We start from the raw sequence: 17,602 nt of genomic DNA, 5'->3' as shown, positions 1-17,602 counted from the left end.
CCTTCATGTTCTTGCTGCCATACCTCCAGCACTGTTCACAGGGCTAGTTGGGGTAGGGAAGTCTACAGAACCAGAAACTTCGGAGCATCTCTGACTGCCAAAATGAAGCTGGAACTATCCTTGGTTATATTCAGCTGTTCAATGATTTTTCCAACATCTTTCCAGTGTGGGGAAGCAAGGTACACTATTATAGGTCAACTATAAGACATGGCAAACTACTGCACGGTGCTATAGAGCAGCTGTAAGACATGTGAATGTTAAAAACCTTGATGTGCCAAGAACCTTCAGTATCACAGGCGATATGGTAAAATCCAATGGCTGTGTCCCCAGCAGACATGACACTAATAGGGAGGTCTAAAGTACTCCCAAATAGAAGCATCTGCCCCCTGTGAGGGTACTAGTAAAAAGAAAAAGAATAAAACTTTGCTCACAACAAAAATACGTGTTTCTTGTCGAGGATATAGGTCATTGTGGTGAAAAGACATGCTTTTCTTCTCATAGTAAAATGAATACACTTGTGAAGATTTAAGTTAACAGTGTGGCAGAGAAGAAAGTGTTTGGAGCCAGCATGGTATGAGGGAAAGGCACGCACTGTAAGTCATGTCTTGTCTTTCTACCTGTGTCCTTGAGCTTATGGACTGACTTTTGTGAATTTCTGGCTCCACTGTATAGGACGATCTGATAGAAATAGGATACAAGAATAAATACAAAGAGTCTGCTGAATAAAAGAGATCAGTGCTCTCTCTCTCTCTCTCTCTCTCTCTCTCTCTCCTCTGTCATATTGAGGATTGAGCATGGGACTTTGTCTGTGTATATTGTGCAATCACTTTACCACTGAACTTCCTACAGCTGGCCTTGAGCTTGTGTTTTCTTGCTTCTGCCTCCTGAGCAGCTGAGGTCTGCCATCGTGTTCACCTGCATCTGTTCCTTAACAGATAATTTAATAATTCTTAAAAGTTATGCTCATTGTTCTATGATTAAAATTGTAATCTTTTCAAAAAGTTAATGACACGATAACACTCAGGAAAACTGGGAACTTCAAGCAGGAGAGACTATAAAAGTGAAAGTTATTCATGCTACATAATTTCAAATCTATTTTTTCTGGAAGTGATCAGTAGATTTATTGATGATTATGAATCTGGTTGAGGAAACTTGAAATTAATAATCTCGAACTTTAACTAGAGTTTCTTTAACATTTGCAGAGTTAAATTATTTTCAAATAATAAAATCAACTGTTTATTTTTAGTCATGTGTATGGGGGTATGTGCAAAATGATTGCAAGTGCCCACAGAGGCCAGAGGCATCAGATTCCCTGGAACTAGAGTTACAGGCAGTTGTGAGCTACTCAACATGAGTGCTGGAAACAGAACTCAGGTCCACCGTAAGAGCAGAACATGCTCTTTACCACTCTTAGCCATCTCCATATGAACCATTTTGGGGGACCCTTACCCATCGCATTTTCTCTACACATTCAGAAATCTGTCTTTTGACATGCCAAAATAATCACAACTCTTTCTTATGGCTTATACAGAATTAGGATACAAGTCTGTGGAGGAGCCCTGCTCCACAATAGGAATGAGAAAAAGCTGTGAGCCCACTAGGGCCGAATGCATCTAGCTGCAAAGGACAGAAAGGGTCAGCTGTGCAGTGGAGGACTTTGTATCACATCAGAAGGATAGGGCCACTACAGCAGCAGGATAAAGAATAGCTAGTACCCGAGAGCTCCAGCATAGGATGACCACAAGGTTGCTAGCATCCAAAAGATAATACTGACTGGGCGACTGGAAATAAAAGCACTAACACTGATTAAGAGCTTGGCAATATGCTAATTTCTATGCTATTGGTCTTATTTAATCTTCTATTTTATAATTTATTTTTATTTTATGCGCATTGGTGTTCTGTCTGTATGCATGACTGTGTAAGGGTGTCAGATCCCCTGAAATTGGATAGTTACAGGTAGTTATGAACTGCTTCATGTGTGCTGGGAATTGAACCCTGGTCCTCTGGAAGAGCAGCTAGTGCTCTTAACCACTGGACCATCTCTCCAGCTCCCTTATTTAATCTTCTTAAAAATGCTACAGAATCATTGGTTTAGCATCCCCATTTTTACCAGTGGAGAAAGTGAATCTCAAATACTATCATTAGCTTGCCCCAAATGATGGAGTTTCTAAATAGTGTGGCTAGAATCTAAACCAACATCCGCCTGACATGCTCTGCTTCATCACTCTATACCTTCCCTTGGGCAAGGTGGGATCCAGGGAGAAAAAGCATCAGGAAATCAGGGAAAAATATCCTAGTCTGAATTCAGAGGCTAGACTTGGCTACAGCCTTGTGGAGAGGATTACCTACCCATAGGCAAAGAATAGGATAAATGCATTGTGGGTGGAATACAAACAGTGTAGCCGCACAAGAATTTCTGGCAGTTCCTCAAAAAGCTAAACGCAGTGTTACCATATGAGCTGACAGCAGTGAATAAAGTCTTGTCAATGAGACTTGAATGTTCATCTACTGAAACTTCACATGCAAGCTCATAATAGCATCCCTGCTCATCATAGCCAAAAGACATCTGTCAGCTGGCAACTGCAGGAAGCAACTGCAGGGACTTCATCTTAAGAAGGAGTGATATTCTACTTCAGAAGAACCTCAAAAGATATCTGAGGGAAGGTGCCAGGCACAGACATGCTATGACTCTACTTACAAGCCATTCCCAGAACAGGCAAATCATGTAGATTCTTAGAGCGAGGTCTCCGGAGGCTGGTGACAGAAGGATGAAGAATGACTGTGAATGAGTTTAGAACTTTGGTTTGAGTGGCACAAATGTTCTAGAATCACACAATAATGAGATGATTGTGCAATTTTTTTAATGTGCTGAAAAGCACTGAGTTGTTTTAAAAGGGTAGCTTCTGTGATGAGCGGATTCTTTGTAAGGTCAGATTCCTGATATCAGGATAGCCAGGGTGGAGTAAATCATATGTATTATTTCACTCTCTTCTCTGTAATAAAGAGGTTTTACAGGAATTTTACAAGTTATAGTACAGAGAAGTCACTTTATAGCCATGTCTTGTCATACTATATTGGATTTCACAAATTTTCTCTAAATATATCATGTTCCTCCTAGTTTAATTTAGCTGTAACATGACCACAAAATACAGTATTGCTTTGAAACCCCGAGTAGGGGTTTTCAGCTTCAGTTCCAAGTGTTGACTCACACTAGCTGGTAATGGCTCCATGGGGCTGTGTTTAGAAAAGTTCTGAGGCTGGGTCCAGGGTGGGTATGAAAAGTTCACTCAGATTCTTGAACTAGGCAATGGTAGATAGATAGGAACATTTGAGTTAGTTAAATATGTTAGGAAAACGCATTGCTCTGGTAGGTAGATAAGCCTGAGAACATATTCCGCTACAGTTAGTAGGCATGTCCATCCAGTGTGCCCAGAACTGAATTTGAGAGCTGTAATTTAAATGTGGAATCTCAATATTTTGAAATAGTTAATATTTATGGATGAGATGTCAAAATCGCTCAATAAATAGCCAACTTTTATAATACAGTATGATATCACGGTATTTTGAATAATGCATTTAATATAGTGTATGCTTCAAAGGCTCTTAACAAGCCATCATTAGCAAAAGCTTTCAGGGAAATAGAAAGTAAGAGTGAATGTCAAGACAGGTTGGGGGTGGGGCTGGTCTTACATGAGAGAATGATAGACTTATGAAAGGCGACACTTGTGGAGAAAACTGTCGCCCTCTCCCTGCATCTAACATAATTGCTGACCACACCAGGACAAGAAGTGTGGACCCAACTCGCTGCTCCATACCGGAATTTGGTCTGGCTTAGGCTTATGCAGATCTTGGGCACACTATGGCAACTGGGAGTTCATAGGTACAGTTGCCCTGCTCTCCAGAAGATAATGTTTTCTTATATTCACGCACCTCCTCTGCCTGGCTCTTTATACCCTTTCTACTTCTTCTACAATCATCCCTGAGCCTTAAGAGAGAGGAGAGTTTGGTCTATGTGTTCTAGTTAGGGCTGAGAATTTCGTGATGCCTTATTCTCTACACCTCACCCAGTTGTGGGCCATGATGTTAACCACCATCTACAACAGATTTTCTTTTTGGAGATGAAGTCTTACTGGTCTCAGACTTGTCATTCTACTGCCTGATCTTTCATGTTCCAGGAATTAGAGGTGTGCATCTCTGTTCCCAGTTCAGCACAGGCTTTTTAACAGCCCTCACCAGAAAGTACAGGTATCACCTATTGTTAGATGCTACGAACCTGCTTTTACACACATTCTCTGGCATTTGGGTTTTTCTTAGAACCATCTCCTCCCTCCCAAACATGCTATAGGAACCTGTGATGCACTTTCTGTGATAGACAAAGGGTGTCTACAGAATGTACCCTATTTCTTCAAAGTGGTCCCTCCAGATGATTCCAAATGCAAATTTGAAAACCTCAGCTTCAAGTCTTGAGCTTTCTCTTCTGGAATGTGGAAAGGAAGGAAGGAACTGAGGCAGGAGAAACTGGGAAATGCCCAGGAGAGCAGGGCCTCGAGAGCAGCCTCTTTGTCATGAATACAAACTTTCTTCTGTCTTCTCTTATGTCCCACTTCCAACCTCTTTACTTCTGCAGGAAAGCAGCTCTCCCACACTTCTCCATCTATCTTAATGTCTCTATTGGAGTCGAAAAGACAATAACCAAAACCAACTTGGGGGTGAAAGGGTTTATTTCAGCTTTCAACTTTTAGATCCATCCCTGGAGGCAGTCAGGGTGGGAATACAAGACAAGTACCTGGGAGCAGGAGCTGGGGTAGGAACCATGAGATGCTGCTTACCAGTTTGCTCCTCCTGGTTTGCTCAGTTTGTTTTCTTATGCACCCCGGGGCAACCTTCCCAGGGATGGTGTTGCCCAAAGTGGGCTGGGCCCACCCACAGCAACCACCAATCAACCACTTTCCCACAGGCCAGCTGATGGGGGCGCTTTTCTTAGTTGAGATTCCCTCTCCTCAGATGACTCTAGCTTGACTCAAGTTGACAAAAATCTCATCCGCACACCATCCCATGCCCACTCCACTTCACTACCTGCCTATTGAGACTCCCTGAACAAAGAATGGTGAAAACAGGGTGGCACTCACACATCCCCATGAGGTCAAAGTGATCGAAATTTTTCCTAACAAACCCCTTGGTATCAAGAGCCCAGTTTCATAATTGAGATCCAATAGGCACCACAGCTTGTGAATGGCAAATGGTTACCATGCACTTAGGGCAGTGCCCATACCTGAGTACTAGCTGTATGCAGAACACTTGGTGGTGTCAATAGCTTTAAGTCTCAGACTTACCACATGGGGGGACCTGAGGTGGCTCTTGATGCTGCTGTCACTCATGAGTTGCTGCCACATCAAGACTGCCTGCTGGAGATGAGTTTGATCTCGGAATCTTCCAGCTAGCAAGTTGGCTTTCTGTGTCCTATGTAGAGGCTGATCATTTGCTGAGTTGCTGCTGGCCATCCAGAACTGGCCAAAGCTGCAGAGAGATCTTAGCTGCAATGGTTATTTGAGGTAATATGTGTGGGAGGGCAGGCTGAAGGAAATCAAGCAAAACATACATGTATTCCAGAACTTTCATGTGAGAGTTCAGTGTTAGGGGCCAAAATCTGCCAGGGGTGCAGTGGGCAGCCACACGATAGAAGGCAAAGAGTTAATGCAGGCATAAATGTGGGAGCTTCGGGGAATGTAGAGTCTACAGCTTCCACTTCTGAAGACTAATAAAAGTGAATCACTAGGCTAGGAGTCCAAGTGGCCAGAGTAGTAAGGAAGGCTTACACTAGTGTTCTTGGCTTCACTACTCCTTCCCTCCATCTTCCATAAGAATATGATTCCATATCCTGGCTCAGCTGGTAAAATACCACTCATAAGTATTAGTAGGATACAGGCAGACAGAACAGGATGGCAGAGAAATAGAGAAAAGAGAAGGGTGGGGAATAAGGAAAGAAAGTAACAGGAGACAGAAGAGAGAAAGAGGAGAGAAAAACAAGGAATCAAAGAATTGAGAAAGAGGAAGAGATGACAGAGAAAGACAGATCAGGGAATAATCCTGCTGTGCCCTTTCCTTTCCAAGCCCTATGCAATCTGTCTTACACACACTTTCCATGTACTTATCAGAGCTATGAGATTTATATTTCGTTATGAAACAATCTAGGCAAAGGGAATCTGATTCTTAATCCTAAAGAAGCAAGCAAGAAAGCTTACACTTTATCTGGCTAGGCCCCAAGAGCCAGGCTGAGTAACTAAATCAATTAAGTCTATTTTAATGATACAAACTAAATACAAATTAAATCTTTTTTTTTTTTTTTTTTTTTTTTTGAGGAAAGCTGTGGAAGGAGATGGTTGAGGGCACCAAGTCATCCCATTTTGAGGCTTTTGGCTCCAGCCTGCTCATATGTCTCCCTGGATTCAATGCCTTGAGCCTGCACCCCCACCCATATGAGAGCCAGGGTGTCCTAGTGCAGTGTGCTAACTGGACCTAGTGTGGGATGAGAAAGGCACCAAATACTTGACCGAGGCCTCAGAGTTCAGAGGAGTGGAAGGGAAGAACTGGGTAGGGCACTCTATTCTCTTGAGAGGCCCAGTGCTCGGCCTGCGCCTGTTGCCATGTGAGAACGTAGCTGCAACATGACCGAAACATGTCCAACCTTTGACATAGCCTTATGATATCATTTACAAATGGTTTGGGATGTGTTAACACTTATTATGGGATGTGTGTGGCCCACAAAGTGCAGGGTACTTACGCTCATTTCACAAGAGAGTAGAGACCCGGTGTTGAGGCAGTTCTGGCGAGCTGAGACAATGCACCGGCAGGCTGTCTACCCACAGATTTTGTTGTTGGTGGTGGTGGTCTTTTGAGACAGGGTTTCTCTGTGTAGCCCTAGCTGTCTTGGAGTCTCTTTGTAGACCACGCTGGCCTCAAACTCACAGAGATCTGCCTGACTCTGCCTCCCGAGTGTTGGGATTACAGGTGTGCATCACCATGCCTGGCCTTGTCTTCCCACAGATTTAATGGACCAAACAGCTGGGTTTTTTTGTTTTTTTTTTCCAAGTTGCAACAGAAAACTAATTCTTTGTCCGTGTTCCTCTCCCTCTCAGGCCATTATGTTTATGTGGATACCTCTTTTGCCAAGCAAGGGGAGAAAGCTGTGCTGCTGAGTTCTGATCTGCAGGCTGAGGAGTGGCACTGCCTGCGCTTGGTCTACCAGATAACCACCGCTCCAGGATCCTCCTCAGACCGCAGCCAGCTGAACTTGTATGTGAGATTTGAGGATGAAAGCTTTGATCGCCTGCTTTGGTCCACCAAGGAGCCTTCAGACAGCTGGCTCATAGCCAGTCTGGACCTTGAAAACAGCACCAAGAAATTCAAGGTAGGTGGAATGCAGGAGGAAGGTGTGAAACATCTTGCCATGTGCTTTAGCTAGTTGAGGTCTTAGGGCAGCGGTTCTCAGCTTTTCAAATACTGAGACCCTTTAACACATTTCTTCGTGTTGTGGTGACCTCCAACCATAAAATTATTTATTTGTTGTTACTTCATAATTGTAGCTTTGCTACTGCTATGAATCATAATGTAAATATCGGTATTTTCTGATGGTCTTGGGTGACTCCTGTGAAAGGGTCATTCTATCCCCAAAGAGGTCACAACCCACAGGTTGAGAATCACTGTCTTATAGAACAAGTAAGTCAGTAAGGTTAGTTACATCATAAAAATTAATGTAAATTTTAAAAGAGCATCTTCATAGACTTTTCCCATCTATTTAAAACAGGCCTCAAAATGGTGCTTAAGTTGACTTCGTCAGTGAAAATGGATTTTGGGGAGTATTTTTCTTGTTGCCAACAATTTTGCCTCATCCTTCTAAACTGTTTGTGGGATATATTTGTGTTGTCTTCCTAATGGGTTAGTTGCTCCAAGGTTTGAACAAGGCACTACCATAAAGGAAACACTAAAATAATTTGAAAGGGTGAAGTTATTTACCAAGCATGTTTTCTTTCCTTTCAGAGAGATAACTGTTCTGTCAGTGACACTCAGGGAAGAAAGCAGAAGATGTAAGAGGTGGGGTGTGGAATTGAGCCAGGACAGAGCTGGAGTTTGGCACATATGAGAGTCTCACTGGGGACACAACAGAGTCATCAAGAGAACCCCGTTCCTAATGCATTCTTATTCCTAAGCTCTAGCCTCTTCTCTGAAAGACATCTCCCTCCAGCCCAGCCTATTGGGAGTCCTTCCCATTGGGTGGCTACTGAGGGAAGAATATTGGAGGTCTGAGTTCCTATTTCACACCATCTTCCAATGGCTGTCAGAACCCAAATCCACCCACATACTCACAAAATATCCTGTTGAACCCACAGAAGTAAAAGCTATTTGAGAATCAGAGCCAGATGTGAACTCCGACGTTCCCTGAAATCAGCTATATGGGTTTATCAGACTTCTACCTGGTCATTGTGTAAAATTCTCAATTTCTCACCAAAGTTAAAATGATGGGTTGACTTTTGAGCCTTCCCATCTTGTGTGGAGATTTCTGACAATTTGGGCTTTCTGATTTCTCATCCAAGGATTTTTTTTTTTTTTTTTTTTTTGCCCCTGCATCATCTGTCCTCAGTTCCATCCAGCATATACTTCCCTAGGAACACAGCTCTCCTCTCCATCCCCCAGCAATTACTGCCTCCATGAATGCAGTGGAGGTTAGAGCAGCATGGAAAGACATGTGACGTGTGACTTCAAGCTTTTGATGGAAACTGCGCTCATGTCAAAGTCCTCAGAGTATGTGCATGTGTTCATGTGTACACAGACACATATGAGACTGACATTCAGCAGCCATGGACCACACTGAATACCAGCTTCTGACTAAAGAACTGAACTATTGGACAGGAAACATGGTGTTTTGATGCCTGGTTTCTTTTTCCCACATATGTTGTACAGATTTTGATAGAAGGTGTCCTGGGACAAGGAAACACGGCCAGCATCGCCCTTTTTGAAATCAAGATGACAGCCGGCTACTGTATTGGTGAGTGAGTTTAGTGATCAAATCTCTTTCTCCAGTCCACTGCCAGAAAGCACCAAATCGATCTTAAAGGCCAAGTGAGCCATGGAGCATGCTGTAAAATGCGCAGTAGCTTCCGTTCTTTGCCAGGGTCACTTGAAGATGAGACACTGATCCTCTGCCTTCAGTGTTGAAAGGCTCCTTAGCATTTGCTCAGACTGGCTGGGTTAATGAGTAGAAGCAGCAATTTTTGTCCTTAGCGATGCTCTCTAACCTCACCCAGCTCCAATGAAAATAATTGCTGGTTTGCTGTGAACTCTATTTGTTTGTAGCTCTTGCCAGAAGAGCAGACATCTATCATGTCACCTGCTTTCCTGATACACTGCTGCCACTGCCTTAATCATCACGATTGTCATTTAGATTCTACCTGGTGTGGGCAGGATTGATTATCTGCTTGGCAGCTTTAGGAAGGCAGGGAGAGAGGACAGCCCCAGCCCCATGGAGGCCAGACTATTCCTCATCTGCCACTGACCATAATTCTTTACAGAGTAACCACTGCACACAGGGCTGGCATCTGTGGGAGTGCACATAGGGGAAGAGCTGTTTGCTCACAGAGGCTGTGGGATCTGAGCATACAGATGCAAAGACCATAGCTGAGCAGTTGGGCAGGGGTTGGGGGTGGAGAAGCTTCTTACAGAGACTAGACAGGGCAGGGAGCTTGGGTGCCTGGAATTATGGGGTAGGGAAGTGCTAGAGTTCACCTGCAGGGCATAGGCATGCAGCTGTGCCTTTCAGATGATGACACTAGTTTTTAGGAACTGTAGACAAGGAAAATATGGATACATAGGAGCTAGGAAAATCCTGGAAGAGACTGTGACTTTCCAGGGATCACAGAATGAAGACCTTAAGCCAGGGGTGGGGGTGAAGAGGTGGGGTGGAATGGCATTGCAAAAGAAAAAAGTCAGTAGCTGTGAGAGATGCCTCAGCATGGACAGTATTTAGATGGAGGACTCAGAGCCAAAGGGAGTAGAGAGTCAAAGATGATCTTGAACGAGGAGCCTATGCTAATGCCCTGTGGCCTGGCTTCTGTGTCTGGTCTTTCAGTGATACCTCTAATGCAAACAAACAAACAAAAAAAAAATAGAACAAAAAGTGAGTACTTTCTGCAGATGCAGAGAACTTCCAGCCATCCAGGCTCCTCCCTTGAATAGACTATGTGCTGCCCCAGCCCACACAGAAGCAGTCAGACACACCTGGGGAGCTCCACCTTCTGGCTCAGTTCCTCACTGCACACACACAGACACTCAAACACACACACACACACACACACACACACACAGGGCTGTGGCTATTAAGATGGTTGATAAACTACCGGGCACACAAGAAACTTTCATTTCTTTCCCCCAGATGATTTGGTGGCTTCTGGTTTGTTTAAAACAAAAAGGATGCCATGCTGCTGCCCCTCCTTGCTCTGTATCCACCTCTTCTGTTGGTTCCTTGTCTTTTCAGTTGGGTTAGTGATAGTACCTGTGTCGAGGAGCTACGCTGAGGATTAAGTAAATGCATAGAAAAAAAGCTTAGACTAGCACCTGGCACTCTGAGAAGGATTTTGCTTTTTATTACACTCTATCTCAGCCCTTGGCACTAGACATTGAGCATTGGTTAGCAGACACTGCAGTGGAAATTCAAAAGGAAATCTTAAAATTTGTCACTGCTCACTGACAGCTGAAAGCTAGGATCCTGATGGGAACAGGAATGGGGGGTGGGGCAGGACCAGCCTCCATAATTTGTAGAAAACCCATCAACATCAGTGAGACCACAAAGTTGTATAGAAAAAAGACACCATCAGGTGCTGGCACTGTGAGCAGAATTAGCATCAACTATGACTCATAACTGTCATCTAGCTAGCCAGATCCAATGGGATAAGAGGAGAAATTACTAGCAACTAGAAATGGTGACTGTATGATCAAGACTCCTGGCTGGGCTGCTCCTTCTGTAAAAGGACATAGCTCACCGTCGTAACCCAGCAGTGATGAAGATGGGCACTAGCCCTTGTGTCAGCCTCCTTTACCTTCCTGTGGTGAAACCCAACAAGAAGGAGATTGGAGCAGCAGAGAAGAACGGGATAGGAATGATTCTTCATTTGGTAATTGCAGGATTATGTAGTCAGTGGTCGGATTAGACTCATAAATTCCCTGTCCCCAACTAAAAGAATTTGTTGATGAGGAACAATTTATTGGAAACATGTCAATGTCCCCAAGCGTACGTGTTTTACTTCTGTGTTTCTCATCTCTAGGAAGGAGTTGCAGGAAGGCCCTGGGCCTAGTGTATGCCTCTCCTGCCTACTCTAAGTAGATTTTTCTTCATCAGACAACAGGGGTGGGGAGGGGAGGGCAGGGGTTATTAGCATCTTCGAAACATACCTCTGAGTTTCTGAAAATCTTATTCACCATAAAGAGATGGAGGGCTGGACCAGCAGGTAACAGAAAGGGTGGTAGAAAACATGTCTAGAGCTGAGGGGATAACCTTGAAATAGTACATTAAAATACACATTGGAGCTGGAAATATATGTCAGCGGTAAAGTGCATACTTAACAAATTTTGTCCGCAGCACCAAAACATTGACTAATCAACTAAGTTTAGTAGACTGACAGAAATCATCAGATTACATCAAGCATGGGCCATGTGCCTGGTGTTCCGGTTCTGGCCTGAGGGCTGCCCATGCTTACAGGATGATGACGTGGAACTGTTGTCTCCAATTCACGCATCAATAAAGAGATTCGTAGAGATGCTGAGTCCCGTAACAAGGTGCATGGCTAACGAGAGAAAAGGCTATGGTTCAGAGGGGCAAGGCTGAAACAGAGCCTCAGTTCAGTACTGGATCTCTCCTCTTGACCAATATTGTGTAGAATTTCCGGTCCAAAGGCACCCATGGTTGAGGAACACAGCCTGTAGGATGACTAAGGCCAGACCCTGAAGTGAGAGTGGGTGTCCCCAGGTGTGACTGCCAGCCCATGAAATGTCTATCTGTGTCTCTTCCTCCAGAATGCGACTTTGAAGAAAACCATCTCTGTGGCTTTGTAAACCGGTGGAATCCCAACGTGAACTGGTTTGTTGGAGGAGGAACTACGAAGAACAGCCACTCCGTCCTCCCGCAGGACCATACCTTCAGGAGCGAGCAGGGTGAGCGGGCCACAAGTTCAGTCTTCTTTCCGGGGTGAACTTTGCTTCAACTTGCCTCCTGGCTTCTGTCAGCAGAAGAAGGGGTGGGGACCCACTGGGAGACCCAGTCAAAGAGGAAAGAAGAAAGGACAATCATGAGACAGAGACAACTGTGAAACATAAGCTTGTAACTAAGGAAGTCACAAGGGGAAAGGTTTTAGCTCATCTATAACCTTGGCTGTTTTTATGGAATGTTTCACTTCTTATCTATTGGCTATGTTCTTATTTCTAAAGACAAGGCTGGAATGATTCCGATCTTTATTAAAAATAGATCACAGTGCGGCAAGTCCTTAAGAATTTCCCGTGTGACCACCAAGGCTAATATTATTCTGCTTGAAGTGTGCAATAGGGCCCCCTGGTGGTCAAGTACACAGGCACTTTGCAAGGAAAATGCAGATGACAGGTTCTCAGCGGGGACAGCAGGAGGAATGCTCTGAAAAGTAACTAGGGCAAAGGTGTCCTTCCTTGTGGGGCTCACTGGTCAAGCCTGGCCCCTGGAAGTTTCGTAAATCACTATGTCTCCTCATCTGCAAGACACCCCAGTCCTCAACTCTATGGTTCTAAGTATTGAGAAGGTCTGGCTCGCCTCGAAAGCAAAAGTAAGAATGTTGTATCTTTTTCTTTTCCACTCTTGACACATAGATAGTGAAGGATCTATTCAGTCTTGCTAAATTTCTCACAATGACAGTGTGGACCCTTTCCTGGACACGAGGCAACTATTTGTGGTTCCTTACTGTCGCTCATTGACTGCAGTTTCTTGTCATCCACATGTTTAAAAGCATGTCTTCACCTTTGCTTCCAGAGTGTCCATTCCACAGGCCTCCTGGTCTCTGGAGTCCATTTCTTGACATCCCTGTCCTCTTTGTTCATACCTGTTCTTCTCCTTTCTGCGCAGTCTCAGACTCAATTTCTCACCAGTGCCAAGGAGATAGATTAAGAAAAGTGGCATGTGGGCTGAGTGAGGACTGCGACAAACTAGCCAGCAGAGGCCCACGCAGAATAGCCATCCCCAGTGATGTTATACGAGAATGTGAGCCCACTTTACGAGAACTTTTGATTTTTTTTTCCTTAAAATATTCAGGAAAAAAATGGTGTATTTTTTTTGAAACTTCTCAAACATGTCAAAAGTTAGTGAATATTTTCTAAAACAAAATAAAGAACAATACTATATGGACTGACAAAGTTAGCTAGCTCCTTCTTTTCAGTCTCTATAGGTTTCTTTTCCTTTTCAACATGTCTGGGCTGCTTAGAGAACAAAATACTTCCAAGTAGCCAGATATGCAAATGGGGCTTGCCTATTTGACACAAACCCAACTTTGTATTTAGTATTTTCATTCATTTGATCCTGACTTGGGTTAATGAAGAAAATTACAATTAAAAGGTCAAACCATCAGGCTGCTTCCAAACCTCAAGATATATGTCCCAAGAAAGAGAACTTCTTTCTCCCATAAATGGACATCAAACAAGATCATATGTGTCAAATGTTGTCAGTATTGTCCTCTTCCCCTGCAAAAAGAATGTGATAAACATTTAGAGATAAAAGTACACTTATAAGTGTTTGTAATTTTCAGACAAAGAAACCTTTATAAGTCATGATAAATGAAATAAACTCATTTGAAGGGGAGGTATGGATTTACAAGCAGGGAGAAGACAGAAGCAATGATGCTGTGAATAGTTGTGCCAACTACAAAAAGTAAGGAGAGAGACATGGGGTAGGGGAAACGCAATATTTTGGCAAATTCTAAAAAGCTTGCATGCAGGAACATATTTTTTTATTAATTACACTTTATTTACTTTGTATCCCCCTGTAGTTCCCTCCATCCTCCCTTCTCAATCCCTCCCTTCCTCCTCCTTCTCCACGAATGCCCCTCCCCAAGTCCACTGGTAGGGGAGGTCTTCTTTTCCTTCCTTCTGATCCTAGTCTGTTAGGTCTCATCAGGAGTGGTTGCATTGTCTCCCTCTGTGGCCTGCTAAGGCTGCTCCCCCCTCGGGGGGGTGGTGATCAAAGAGCAGGCCAGTCAGTTCATGTCAGAGACAGTCCCTGTTCCCATTACTATGGAACGCAGTAGGAGACTGAACTGTCATGGGCTACATCTGTGCATGCTACTTGGTTGGAGTATGAGTCTCAGGGAAGACCCCTGTGCTCAGATTTTTTGGTTCTATTGCTCTTCTTGTGGGGCTTCTATCCTCTCCAGGTCTTACTATTTCCCATTTCTTTCATAAGATTCCCTGCAATCTCCTCAAAGGTTGGCCATAAGTCTCAGCATCTGCTTTGATAGTCTGCAGGGCAGAGCCTTTCAGAGGCCTTCTGTGGCAGATACAGGAACAGATTTTACCTTCATTGATGATGGAAAGCCAGCAGAGGTCTTTGAACAGGGGGTGAGACACCATCACACAGTGAATACACTGTCACCTTAAAGATGATTATCTTTCTAGGTAGAGGACAAAAACACAGAATAAGAGAATAAGAGTATAAATTAATACCCTGGTATCTGTCTAGATAGAATAAGGGTGAGTCATGTAAGGAACTACGACAAGAAAAAACATTTTCACTTCCTACTCCTCAAAGAGAAGTTTAGCATTCTTGGTAATATTGAAAGTTTAGAATTCTATGCCTAGCCAGTATTTCAACACTAAAGATACATGACCCATGGTAGGCACATAATCCACACTAGAAATGAGGGTTCTGTGCAGAGTGAATGATTCGCAGCAGTAGCACCCCCCCCCACGAATCTGCATGAGTACCGTAAAGACAGATTAACTCAGAACAGTGAAATGTCAGCAGTTCTCAAGCCCTTTGTTTAAATGAAGAAAGCTGCTAGCAATCTCTTTGGGCTTCCATACAAGAAAAGCCAGGTGAAGTCAGCTTCATGCATGGATGCCAGGAAAAGCTTGCTGACTGTTCTTCTGTTATATCTTATAAATCAAGTAGAGAGTAATATGACATGGAAACTGTAATATTCCTGGATCTCTGTTTCACAGCTACACAGATAAAGTGTGACTATAGGCAAGTGTTAGAGAGCTTTGCCAAGTCACTCGAAACTTGGCTCCAAAGTGGTGACCTTCATGTCCTTATAGTGTCGTATCCACAGTGCTACTGTCATTCTCACTGATGGTGAGAGTCACCTGACTAGTGAGAATGGGAATTTCTTAGAAGAAGCAAAACCAACCTATGTGCTAGTGTCAAACTGTTCCGTTTGTCTGTATTTCTTGAGCGCAATCTCTTCTTAAGAGTGTAATGCCTAAAGTGCTACCTCTGTGGCCAGACTGTTTCGGCCATATTGGGTCAGTGAGGGATAAAGGATGAGCCAGGCCCAGAGTCCTGCAGCTCGTATTCCAGCCCAGTTATCAGAGCACTGTGTTTCCTGGAGCAAGGCCTCCACTTCTCAAAGTCACCATTAACCCATTTGCAAGTGAGGAATTTGCCTTCAGTGAGCTTTTGCATTCTGATATTTTTTACCTTTGTCTCTTTGCCTGGTTCTACACATCAAAATCTCTGATTTCAGCACCCATTGAGTCTATTTCAGAACTATGTGGGAGCTTCCTGAATACTTATAAGCACGTTCTACTTGGCACTAGAAAAAAGGAAAAGAGGATGAAAGGCACCAAGGACCTGATTTTTATGGTGCCTTGACCAGAAGGTAAAGAGAAAGGTATTGCAGTATGATCATCCTCGAAGGCCCCAATGTTCTGCTGATAGGTGGTCACCCCTGCTGCTGTACTTGCCTCTGTACTGTCTCTGTCCTGTTACCTCCTCGTCACTTTCTCACATTTTTCACTTTCCTTTGGCTATTTATAAAACATCTCCCATAGGAAAACAACTTTGCCCACTAGCATTGCTCGTTACCTTTATATCAAAATGAAAAGCTTAAAAAAAAAAGAGCTAAAGAGAAACCTTACACCTCCAGCAAATGGCCCACTGACTTCCAGATGGAGGCTTCTTCACTGATCTCTCATGTCACATCTGTTCAACATACATATATATATGATAAACACACACACATGCACACACACACACACTGCATTCTTGAGTGCTTGAGTGTTTTGGTGATATGAACAGTCACTGACTTTAAAGAGATCAGGAATCTATCTTGTCCAAAATGTTCTCCAGAATAGCAGCTTGGGGCTGTGTTTCTTTCCCACTGAGGTATTAAAGGTAGTCTGACAAAAAGCAATTTAAGAGACAAAGGGTTTATTTTAGTTCATCGTTTGTCATTTAGCCCATTGTTGTAGAGGACATCACGTAGACCATAGCTGTGGTCCTTGGAGAAACACTCTGACAGGCAGTTGCTGTTAAGGAGCAGGTAACCCCTTCAGCTTGGACTTTTCTTCCCTTAAAAGAACTTGGATAAGCACAGGATAGGGCCCGTAAAGGGCGGGATTTTGTCCTCAAGGCACCGTTCCTATTGTTACAGTGCAGTGGCTCGGGTTTCCGTTTAATTTCTCCAACAATTAAATGACTTTCTCAGCACTAACCTGAATGGCCTTCTGTCTAGTAAAGGGAATGATGACAAGTCCTTCATTCTGTTCAGCACAATTTAACAGGTGCATTTAGTTTGCCAAACAAATTAGTCCATTACCTTTAAATGCAACCTTACAGGGATCCTCAGGGCGCAGGCAAAATGAAGCCACACTTTGGCCAAAATGCCACAGCAGTGGTCACTAGCCCAATTCTCTGTAGAGTCCTTGTTTTCCTCTGCAACTTCATACCCCAGGCCTCCAATGTCTGGGCTCCCCTCAGCATTCTTGCTTTCCAAACTTCCAGCAGAATGGGCCGTTAAGGTCTGCCTCTAGCATTCCATGACTTTTCTTTCCCAAAGCACCAAACTCTTGCACATTCTGTCCATAGAACAGTTTCAAAAGCTTGAGAATGACAGGGTCAGGTTCATCACACCAATGGCCCCACTCCTTGGCACCAATTTCTGTCATAATCTTTTTCCTTCCACTGGGATGAAATACCCTGACAAAAGCCATTCAGGGGAATAAGTGTTTCCTCCAACACACAGTCTAGGCTACCGTTCACTCAAGAGGGGAAGTCAAGGGAGCAGAAACTTGAAGGTGGTCAGACACTCAGTCTTTAATTTTGATTCTAATATATTTTTGAGGTAGTATCTTGTAAGAACCAAAGCTGGCTCAGAATTCGTGACTCACAAAACTCAGCCTCCAGAATGCTGGGAGTATAATAATTAAAAAAAAAAAAAAAAAAAGCTAAACTCACTTATCTTAGGGCTCTCACTGCCTTTAATGTAGTTGTTCATTAGTTGACATTTCTTAAATTACCTGAATACCAAAGTGCTACATAATCAATCATGCACAGTGATGTATGACTAATGGGGCATGAAGCAAATTATGCAGGCCCACA

At 43.6% G+C, this 17,602-nt stretch overlaps 1 protein-coding gene across 1 annotated transcript in view; it reads left to right on the top strand.

The window, feature by feature from the left end:
* The window catches only part of Mamdc2 (MAM domain containing 2), a 153,332-nt gene that overhangs the window by 57,156 nt on the left and 78,574 nt on the right, over positions 1–17,602 (top strand). Inside the window, exons 3-5 of the mRNA XM_060387614.1 lie at positions 7,137–7,408; positions 8,959–9,043; positions 12,064–12,201. Coding sequence (XP_060243597.1) covers positions 7,137–7,408; positions 8,959–9,043; positions 12,064–12,201 — 495 coding nt within the window. The remainder of the gene's footprint in view (positions 1–7,136; positions 7,409–8,958; positions 9,044–12,063; positions 12,202–17,602) is intronic.

The sequence above is a fragment of the Meriones unguiculatus genome, chromosome 1, assembly GCF_030254825.1.
Source record: "Meriones unguiculatus strain TT.TT164.6M chromosome 1, Bangor_MerUng_6.1, whole genome shotgun sequence".
In the NCBI taxonomy this organism is placed as follows: Eukaryota; Metazoa; Chordata; class Mammalia; order Rodentia; family Muridae; genus Meriones; species Meriones unguiculatus.
This window is presented reverse-complemented; position numbering and strand designations above follow the sequence as displayed.